Source organism: Netta rufina (assembly GCF_964035555.1).
Source record: "Netta rufina genome assembly, chromosome: 2".
Lineage (NCBI taxonomy): Eukaryota > Metazoa > Chordata > Aves > Anseriformes > Anatidae > Netta > Netta rufina.
Genome location: NC_140124.1, coordinates 131,191,120 through 131,202,359, shown reverse-complemented (window position 1 = coordinate 131,202,359; position 11,240 = coordinate 131,191,120). Strand labels below are relative to the sequence as shown.

The 11,240-nt window shown below is 37.4% G+C and overlaps 1 protein-coding gene across 1 annotated transcript; it reads left to right on the top strand.

The window, feature by feature from the left end:
- Window positions 1–4,445: 4,445 nt before the first annotated feature.
- On the top strand, window positions 4,446–10,858 carry SLC7A13 (solute carrier family 7 member 13; the record flags this gene model as incomplete). Its single annotated transcript, XM_084282356.1, has 4 exons — window positions 4,446–5,169; window positions 7,689–7,820; window positions 9,512–9,876; window positions 10,613–10,858. The coding sequence occupies 4 exons, from the start codon at window positions 4,446–4,448 to the stop codon at window positions 10,856–10,858; spliced, it is 1,467 nt and encodes a 488-aa protein (XP_084138482.1).
- Window positions 10,859–11,240: the final 382 nt, after the last annotated feature.

The window sequence follows — 11,240 nt, the reverse complement described above, 5'->3', positions numbered from 1 at the left end:
AAAAATAATCTTGCTAAGGCAGTAGATTGTTATGTGCCTGAAGGTGCAATCCCATTTTCTAAAGAAAACAGTCATAAAGTCGTAGAATCATAAAATACCTGGGTTGGAAGAGATCCGCAAGGATCATCAAGTCCAACTCCTGGGTCCCCAAAGGGCTACCCAAGAGAAATAAATAAATAAATAAATAGAAACAAATCTCATGTTTGAGGGCATTGTCCAAACACTTGAACTCCAGAAGGCTCGGTGCAGGTCCCTGGGGAGCCTGTCCCAGTGCCTGACCACCCTCTGGGTGCAGAACCTTTCCCTAACCCCCAGCCTGACCCTCCCCTGTCCCAGCTCCATGCCGTTCCCTCGAGTCCTGTCGCCGTCCCCAGAGAGCAGAGCTCAGCGCCTGTCCCTCCGTTCCCCTCGTGAGGGAGCTGCAGGCTGCCATGAGGCCTCCCCTCAGCCTGCTCTGCTCTGGGCTGAACAAACCAAGGCACCTCAGCTGCTCCTCATGTGTCTTACCGTCTAGACACCTCACCATCTTCATTGCCTTTCTTTGGACACTCTGTAACAGTTTTTATCTTTCTTATATTGTGGCACCCAAAACTGCACACAGTACTCAAACTCAGTTTGTGAATACATCATGAGGTCCTGTGAAGCACTGGTCAACTGGCTTCTATCTAATATGACTTGCTTGGATAGCTGTTGAGCTCCTTCCAGAAAGCAAGACAAAGAAAACTACTTTAAAATGACATGTTTCCCACGAAAGGTGAGCTAAAGAAGAGTGGAAAATAAGGAAGGGTATAAATTTGTCACTCATATTAAACATGACATGTCCTTTGTTGACATATGCCAAGAAAAAATAATTACGTTTATTTATTTATTTATTTTCCCTAGAAACTCTCTTCAGGTTTTGCTTTGTTCTTTTGCTTCTTTATCCTTGCTCTGTCAATGTCAGCAGCAGCAAACTTCTTCAGAGAAAACACAGAAGAATATTTATTGAAAGTTTGCAAGACAAATTGGCTTCTAGTTTTCGCTCCATCTTCTCCATTAAAGGATTTTGGATGATGCAGAACTAAGTCAATACAATGCTGGAAGTGCTGAGAAATTAATTAAAAAGGAACTAAATAAATATTTTAAAATCTTTTGTTGTTTAGACAGATAGTCTTCTTTCTTGTCCATCTACTCTGTGAGTGGATCATAAGAAAGACTTAGGGAGTACACACGGAAAATTATTGCAAGAACATTCAGGACTCCTTATTGAAGTACATTGAAATTCAGTTAATTACAATTAGGAGATAATGCATATCCAGTCCAGGCAGCCAAAATGTTCTTCCATTGCTTTTTGGTATAGGCTTCTTTCTTAAATCTGCAGAACCTACAGTGATTAAAAGAGATCAGTCATGATAAGCACTGACATTCATGACAGTGAAAACCTTGACATTGAAGGCTAAAGGGATTTGGAAAGTCAGAAAATTAAAAGGGAAACCTCAGTGCTAGGAGAAGTAGAAATGAACAGTTGAAGTTTTAGGATCAATCTTAAGTGTTTTATAGCACTCTCTTGACCTTATTTTACCGTCAAAGAGAACTCAGTAGTTGGCACTCACAAGAAATGTGGTTGTTCCCCGCTGAGTATAAAAATTGCGGTACTAAGGCATTTTATTTTGATGATGATATAACCTTTCAGCCTGCTCCAAGTGTCAGGGGAATCTCAGTCTTGTCTTACAAACATGTCTAGGTTATTTTAATAATTTATCTTTGCCTTATATTCAGCAGTTGAGTCTCAGTATGTCTCCAAAGTGAGTGTGACCAGGTATCTAATACATAGATGTGTGTGAAGCAGCAGACACTGACATAAGAGACCTTGAAATAATCATATAGATAGGGGCAATTTATCCTCTCAGCCAGAGGGAGACATTAGACATGTTACAGAAAACCTTGAAAGTGAATATTTATGATGTGCTTCATAAAACTCTAGCCTGTTATAGCAGTGTAAAAAAAAAAAAAAAAAAAAGGGAAAAAAAAAAAAAAAGGATAAAAGCAGTTTGGCTGAAGACTATCTGTTGTTGTATAACCAGCTGTGTTTCAGTGAATTCTTCCCTGGTAATGCTCACATGAATATACTGTTTCCAGAACTTCAGATTTTGTTGGATTTGTAGGAATGTTCTTATTATCTCTGCTCTTACTTACCTTCTCCTATTCTGGCAACAAAACACCAAAATGAAAAACATACTTTGCATAAATCTCAAAAGCATTCCACTGAAAGTCTAGAAACATTTATCTGAGATAGACAGAAAGCACACACAAGAAAGTAATAATCTCAGTGGGGTTTTCTGAAATCAGTCAGCTTTGTAAGAAGTAAAAAATCCTTATTAATCTGCTTCTTGGGGAGATTTTGGAAATGCCTCTATTATACCAGAAATTAACATACTTTAGCACGAACAGTGTAACAGTTGCATCTGTACTTTAAGCTGCTATTTAATGTATTTATATATTTGTTTTTAGAATAGTAATCTAAATCCAGCTGTATGTGGCATCACCCACAAAATAAAGAGTTTGAAGATTACTGGGAATTAAAAAGTGTGTATGCATTCACTGAGAAGGAAGATGAGAAATAAAACAGTTGTAGAAATTTATATATTTTAGCCTTTTAGAACATTTTTCACACTTAATTTCCAGTTCCTGAATAGTGATGAATAAATACTTTGAATTATTATGAATTATTCATAGCACATGGTAAATGCATAAACTTAAATATACGTTGCAATTTATAAATTGAATAAATACAATTTAAAATATACAAAAATTTTTCTAACTAGAATTTTTGTAGTCTGTATGATGACTTTTTTTCAAAGGTGAAAATATAATGGGTGGTGCAGTGATTTGCAGAAGATGGAAGAATTATCTTGTTTAAGTGCTATTCTGACCTGTGGATTCTGTCACTGACTATTCTATGTTTCTTTGTGATGATGGACGCGCACTTTAACCAAGCTTTTCAGTGTTGCTTACCAAGGTGGCATTTAGTTGCCTAAAGCAGGTGGCTAATGCCACTTTAGATGCCCAGCATAGCTGTTAGCTGCCACTCCAGAAGGGCATGAATATCCTCTAGATCTTGTGTCATATTCGTCATATTCCCATGTCTGTTTTAGCTAAAGATCGTATATATGATGGAATATTAAATAAACCTAATCTTTCAGAAACATTTTTTTTATATGTGACTGAAAGTCCATCTGTTCAGGACCAATCTGAACCATTGTCTCTTTCAAGATGGGCCATGTCAAAGCCATGCTTTGTTCACTGTGTTACTAAGCTTTGACAATTTGGACAAAACTAATTCTGCAACTTGACTGGCAAAAAGTAAGACCTTTGCAGCTTGTAGTTTTGGTACTGCTCCTTAACAGCCCTAAAGGTATGCGCTGAACTTATTTCTCAGTATCCTTCTTTCTTCCTATTTTTCTCTACATCTTCTGAAAAGAATAAATATGTTTTTCTTGGGGAAATATCAATGACAATGGTCTACCCACATCCAATCAAAGAGAAGCTCCTTCTCCATAGTATGAACGTAAAATATGCTGAAGAAATGTATAGAAAAATGCATTTCTAAGCAGAAATTTTCAGAAAAATCAGTGTCCACAGCTTGAAAGGCACACACCAAACTAGTGGGAATTTGTTCCACAGCCCATATATATACTATGGAAGTTAAAACATGGCCCCCCACCCTTGCAGTAGTGCTTGAAGATTAGTGACTGCTTATGAAGTTCTTGCGTAGTATTATAATGAATACTCTAGAAAAACTAGGAATAAACTGATAATGCTTTTTCTAGAGCAGTGTTTAATAAGTGAAGTATAAACAAGCTTTGGTATACGCTGTGACTGATAGGGGTTTGGCAAAACATACTGGTATTCACTACTGATCACTGTTCATTTTATATACTGACTGTAGGAAAATATACCTGCCTGTTCAACTCATGTCTGCATCAATGTCCATAGCATAAAGGGGGCTGATTTTTTGCTTCATGCTGCCATGTCATTCCCCTTTCCCTAGGTCTAATGCAGAGGTGACATTTTCCCACCTCACACAGTTGTCTCTGAAGACATGTAAATAATATGGAAATCCTTTGATGAAAATCAGCAGAGAAATGAAAAGCATCTCCTAAGTATTATTTGTTATGCCAATTTCCTAAAAACTATCCCCAGACCTTAATAATTTCTGAAGTACATATTAAACCAACATGTCCATGATTTGCCAGCATTCCTTTAAGCATCTGGTTAATCATCTTCACACACAAGACATCCAAACCCAAAGTATGCTCTCCTTTCTGAATGATTAAGCCAGGCTTCCCATAACATTTCACTGTCAAGTAGGGCCATGACAATGAGTTAACAGCAAAGTGAAAGGAAAATACATATAATCAAGCCTCTCAAGTCATAGAATCTGCTGTGAAAAATAAGAAAAAAAAATGGGAAAAGGAAAGAGCGGTGATGCCAAAGTGGTGAAAAGAAAAGGAAATACCAAGATGCAACTCAAAAGAAATATAGGTTATTTTGATGGGGTAAGTTTTATTATAGGATCAATAGTAGGGGCAGGCATCTTTGTGTCTCCCACAGGGGTGTTAAAGCATTCCCTGCTTAATGTCGGTGTTGCACTAGTGATCTGGACTGCTTCTGGACTGGTTTCTCTGATGGGTTCCCTCTGCTACGCAGAGCTGGGCACCGCTCTGCCATTTTCCGGAGGGGAATACAGCCACATTAAAAGAGGTCTTGGATCCTTGCCTGCCTTTGTGTTCATCTGGACGTCGGTGTTCACCAAGCCAGCATCAAATGCCGCTCGAGCCTTGCTGTTTGCTGAATATGCCACCCAGCCCTTCTACGGCATTTGCCCTGCACCAGAAATGCTGAAGAAATGCTTGGCCTTGGCTGTCCTCTGGTCCCTGGGGATCCTGAATGGCCGCAGCGTTAAAATGGCTGCCTGGGTGCAGACGGTTTTCACCCTGCTGAAGATGATGGCGTTGTCTGTAATTGCTGTCAGTGGCATAGTTCTCCTCGCTGGCGGGAGAAAGGAGACCCTGGCCAGGTTTGAGGACGTGTTCAGCTCAGAGATGCCCAACGTGTCACAGATTGCCGAAGCCTTTTTCCAAGGACTGTATGCGTATGGTGGTTGGTGGTCCCTCAACTACATGGCAGGTATATCACTTTTTCTTTAGAATTCATTCTGCAGTAGCAATTTTTAATGCTTCTCAGCACATGTTAGAAGAATTTGCATCTCCTTCAAGGCAAGAGGGTCTGTAAAGATGCACATTTTACAGTGCAAACTATCCACCAGTCCTGCATTTGATGGGGCTGGTAAAAGGCATTCTTATTCTGTATGAAGTTCTTTGCTTCTTGTACAGTTTCCAGAATCAAATTGACATTTAAAAATGACTACAAGAGAAATTTAGGAGGTTTATTTAAAATCTTATATGTCAATGGAATTTTTCATACTTTAAAAAAATAAATCTTGAGTTTCTTGGTGTCAGTGCATTTTTAGAAAATGATGCTTATATTAGTGGCTTACATAGTGCCAATCTATTTGTGCACTAAGGATCAACCAATGATCAACTAACATGTAACTAAACATCTATACCTTCTCTCAGATTGTCCAGTTGATTTGTACATGGACAAATTAATATTAAATTGTATTAAAATACAGCAGTTTTAAGGGGTATGTAGGATAGCCCATCCACGATAGTTCCTTGGAAAAATACAGTTTTGCACAGAAGGTGAAAAGAATGTAAGGAAAACAGTATAAATCCTTTCATATAACTTTTCATTTACCTTCTATATCTGTTAATATGTAGCAGTAACAAGCAGAGCAGTTTTTCATGAAAGCTGCTCATGATGTTAGTTATGCACTTCACAATGAGTTAAATGAATAACATGCTATAGTATCATCAGATTTACAGAATTTAGTTGTAAACAAATGGATGGAGTTGTTATATCTTTAATCCTATTCATCCATTGACCTCTACGACATGTAAAACATTAAATAGACCCAATGTGTGAAACGTGTAACACAAAGTTCAATGGTGAGAACAGTGTGAAAATTGGGTTAATGTTTAAAAAATGACAGTTTTTATTACAATCCAGTAATTTCTGCATCAAGAATATGCTGTAATAAAAAAGGTAATAAAAATCAGAAAATAGCACTTTGAAATCTTAAGATTGCCTTAAAGGCAAGCATTTAGCTTTGTAAGACCAATAAAAACCAGAATATTTCATATAAGTCCTATTTTCTGAGCAGTTACCAGTAGTAATAAATATAATACACTAATAATAAATACAATATACTAGGCAGTACAGCTGTTTAGACAGATGCAGCTATGCATTTGTCCTCTGCTAAACTGAATTTCCTGTTCTTCAGCAATAACTTTAATTCCTGTGAGCTTCTGCTAAAGAATCAGGTGCCAGCTGGATGGCAGAACTATTACTAGCAACAAAACAAGTAGAAAGATAAATTCAAAATGGCAATTTGGGTGATTGTCCCCGTCTGTGCTCAAAACTATCAAGTGCATTTCCTCCATTTTAAATAAATCCCAAACTTATCTCCATTAGACTGTATCTGCATTTCCCTGTTGTTCTCAATCAATCCCTCTGGTCTGTGCACTGCATCCTGGAATGAGGCAGGGTCAAAGCTGATGATATGGGCAGGGGGCTGAGATAGTATTTGGGGGAGAAAAAATATTCTCCCTTCTATGCAGAGTTTGTGTAAATCGTACTCTAATTTGACTTTTTGCTTGGTGAGTTACCTGTTCATAAAGCTCAGGAAGTCTTTTGTAATGCTGAGGGAAGTAGGAACAGGTAAGGAAAAGAAAGGGTGAAGGAGTGAAAGAGAAGAAATAAACCTTTTTTTTTTTTTTTTTTTTTTTTTTTTTTCCCAAGCCTCTGTCACTAAGGTAAGGATGAGTTATTAGGGTTCTGGAAATCAACTCCATCTTTTCTGGGATTATCTCAGTTAGGAATGTGTGCCAGCACCGCGGTTGTTCAGATATCAAATTTGGAGTTTTTCCTTACGTAGATAAGAGTAGTTTTAAGCTAAGATACCAGGCTTAGCACTAAACTATTTTTCTCCACCAGATTGGCCGTGGAAATGGTAATTACAGCAGAATCCAGCTGGAAATGGCCCTGTTTTAAAGCCACTGCATTACTGCTCTTCTGTCAATACCTTCAGTCTTTCCTGTTATATTTTCTGTATATACTGATGTAAGAGCAAAGAAATGTTTTGGGTAGGAAAATACACTCAAAAGATTTTGCATCAGGACTCATGAAATGATGAAAGAATAAATAACTGACTTTACAGTCTCACATTCAATCTTCTTATTTAAAAATATGGCTACTTGAAATTTTCTTAACAAATTGATATTCTGAAGTACAGTCATATCCAAATCCAAATCAGACAAAATCAGACAAAATTTAACAGTCCTTTTGACATTTTTTATCATTCTGTCAGGAGTCTGTTGCTCCCTTTTTTCCAAGATACTTGATAGTTTAAAAAATTTAAAAGGTTAAAAATATTTTATTTAGGCTTCTTTGATGATTTGAAAAGCACTGCAGGAGCTCACAAACAGTGTAGTTTAGGAGTCATGGTTAGTGTTGGAGCTACAACCTAGAAGTTGCTTGCTTTATTAGTTTTTTTTTTCTTTTTCTTTTTTATTTGTATTTTTTAGAAGAGATGAAAAACCCTAGCAGAAACATCCCCTTAACTGTGATGACTGCTGTTCCTGCAGTAATTGTGTTTTATTTACTGGTGAACATCTCATATCTGACTGTCCTCACACCGAAGGAAATTGTCTCCTCAGGTATGAGTTTGATATTTTTGTTAAAAAGGTGTCATCCATTGGCAGACCCATTTGATATCAATGTACTGGGTTATTTGTGTTCACCTAACTTCACAGTCAGGAAGGGAAGTGTGGGTTTCAGTCTAAGTTTTAATTCTTGTTTAATTTTACTGCAAGGCAAAGTTGGACTGAATTCAGACAGATGATATTAGGTATTGAAAATATTTGCTTACACCTGCACTGGCTAAAAGGAAGTCAGACGTGCATTGAAACCTGGAAAATCAAGTGAAGATCAGGTGTCTGTTTAATGTAGGACTTTGTTTTTCTGCAGTTTTAATCCTCTCTCCTTCTTCCTTCCCTACCTCATGGTGTCTATGGCTGAAGTACTTACTATTTAGGAGCTAGACAAGTCATCTGTCAAAGTAACCTGTTGTGATAAATAATATAGAAATGGCTATAGACACAAAAGTATAGCCGTTTTGGGTTGAAGAGGGGTATTATATATAATTATATAGAATATTTATAAAATATATAATTGAAAATAATATATATTATTTGTATCAATATATGAATATTGATAAGTATTCCTATTCCTTAGAAGACCCTATACAAAAGTCCAGTTTCTGTAAATCTTCTCTCAGGTGCTGTGCCAATAAACTATGCATAAAAAAAGGCTGCGAAGAATTGTATTTCTCCTTGATTGTCCAAACAACAACTTTTAAATCTCACCCTAATGAGACAGCTGTCAGACCTTGCCTCCAGGAGTAACAAAGAACATACCTCATTTATTTATTTATTTATTTATTTAATATTTATTTATTTTTCTGTGAACGCAGCTCACTAACATAAATGGCAATGGTGTAGCTGTCACTCAGCAACCCCATGTTGTTGCTCAGCCCACGATCAGGCTATCTGCTGGGAGAGACGCATACATTTGCAAATCCATTCTGGAATGAGAGCAGCAGCAAATACCAGAACATCACCGAGCAGCAGCTGCCCTGCTGGCACGAGCAGTTCCTAATGTGCCACATGGGAGCTGAACTAATTTACGTCAGCTGAGGAGATAACCTTAAAATTATATCCCTCATTTCAAGCTTTGCTATATATTGCTGCAGTTCTTATTCATTCACTGCATTTTTTTTTGTTTGTTTTATTTTGTTTTCCCCTACCCTGATAACTTTTTATGCTGTGCAGATCACTGCAAGACCTATATTCCTTGTGGCATTTTGTTAGAGGCCTGTACACACATTTGTGTTGGCAGTGTCCTTCTAACAATAGGTCATGTCACCACTGTGGTCATGCAGGGGACTAATACCTTCATTTTCTTTCCCCAGACAGCCCTGCCCATGCATGCACATTTGTGATTCATGATGGTGAGACACAGCTGTGCTGCATGCTGCCACTGGTCCTTTCTTTGTGAGTGGGCCACCAGAGCTTCACCCAGCCTTTTGTGGTGGGCAGGAGTCCTCCTTGCTCTCACCCACCTCATGCCAATTTTTATCTCCTGAGTTAAATACCCATAGAATTAGATTAGTCCCATCTGATTGTTGCAAATAATGCCAGGCAAATAATAATATAATATATAATAATAATAATATAATAATATAATAATACCTATAAATAATAGGTATTTCATGCATTTTAAGTTTCCTTTCTGTTGAGTCTGTTGGTAATTCAGAGCATGCCACTACTGATGCTTTGTTTTCTTGCAGTTGCCGTGGCAGTAACTTGGGCTGATCGAGTGATCCCCTCTGTCGCCTGGATCATTCCTCTCTCTGTTGCTGTCTCAATATTTGGTGCCCTCAACAGCAGCATGTTCACATTAGGTCGATTAAGCTACGCTGGAAGTCAGGCGGGACATTTACCTGTTTTAATCTCCATGCTCAATGTCCACACTTGTACACCAGCTCCAGCCATGATTTTTTCAACCACCATTGCATCCATTTTTATAATCCCCTCTGACCTTCTTATGTTAACAAATTACTTTGGATTTTCTGCCTGGCTTATGATTGGATTGACTTGTGCAAGCCTGATTGTACTTCGATACCGGGAACCTAATCTACATCGACCATACAAAGTAATTGAAAATAAGTTATCAAATATTCTTATGGCTTTTTTAAGTCATGGGTAGTGTGTGAAAGTTATGAACAAGTGCAAGACAAAAGTTGATAGTCCTTACAAAAATACAAATTGTAATCTTGATGTTTAGAGCCTTATTTATGATCCAGAACAAGTCTGCTTCACACTAAAGAGGGAAAAGGAAAAAACAGATGGTCCTTGCCCCAGAGATACACCTGAAAACAAGGGATGGATATATGCATAATGGGGAATAAGGAACAGGAAACTGTGTGAGCATGGAGCACTAACAGGAACCATGTGGAATCCAGGCTGACAGTTCATGGTTAATGAGACCTTGGTCTACCCTCATCTTTCCTGACACAACCATAGCCATGATAGCTAGGTTTAATTTCATCTCAATCTAGCTGTCAGAAAGCTGGGTTGGAGGTGTAGATTAATCATCAAGGCTTCTTCTAGGCACCCAACCCTGAACTTATTGTAGATGCCTGTACTATCCAAAACAGGTGAATGGCTTTCAGGTGCTGCCTATCTCTTCTCCATGACAAGAGAGGGACCCTGAACAAGTATTCTAGACAATTTGAGGTCAGTTATCTCTCATCCTGGGTGAGATTTCAACAGCACAAAAAGTGGTATTATAGTGTTGCAAGGAATACCATATTATTCCTAGGAATGATGCATGAAATCACAGTTGTTAATTTTATTTCCTAAAACATTCTTTTTTCTTTCTCTTGCAGGTGTTTCTACCAGTTCCATTTTTGATGGTGGCAATGTCATTCTTCTTAGTTTTAGCTCCTATAGTTTGGTCTCCAAACCTGCAATACATTTATGCTTTCTTGTTTATGCTGGGGAGTTTTATTGTTTATATTCCCTTTGTATATTTTAAAATGCATTTTGCATTTCTGGATAAAATTACTTGCCACTTACAGCTACTGCTGGAAGTTTCTCCTCCTGATGGATCTGCAGAGGGCAAACATGAATAATGGCAAATGTTTAATCCCAGTGCAACTGACAGCCAATGGAGGATTTTCTTTAACTGATATATACACTTATGTGTATATATATAATTGTGTGTATATATACATGCATATATGTAGATATGCAAATTTAATAGGTGCAAAGAATCTTTCTAAAAAAAAGATGTAAAATTTTTGTAATTTTTTTTTGTAAAATGATCCCTCTTGCTCCTGAAGGCAACCATTAAATTTGCATATATAATTTAAGTAACAGAAATAAAACTAAATTACAACACCAATACTTGCCATAATACCAGAACTAATATTATCATAAATAAATAAATGCATAGTTGTCAGCATCATTATATAATACATTTTTGTCTCCAACGTAAGTTGTCTGGATTATTTC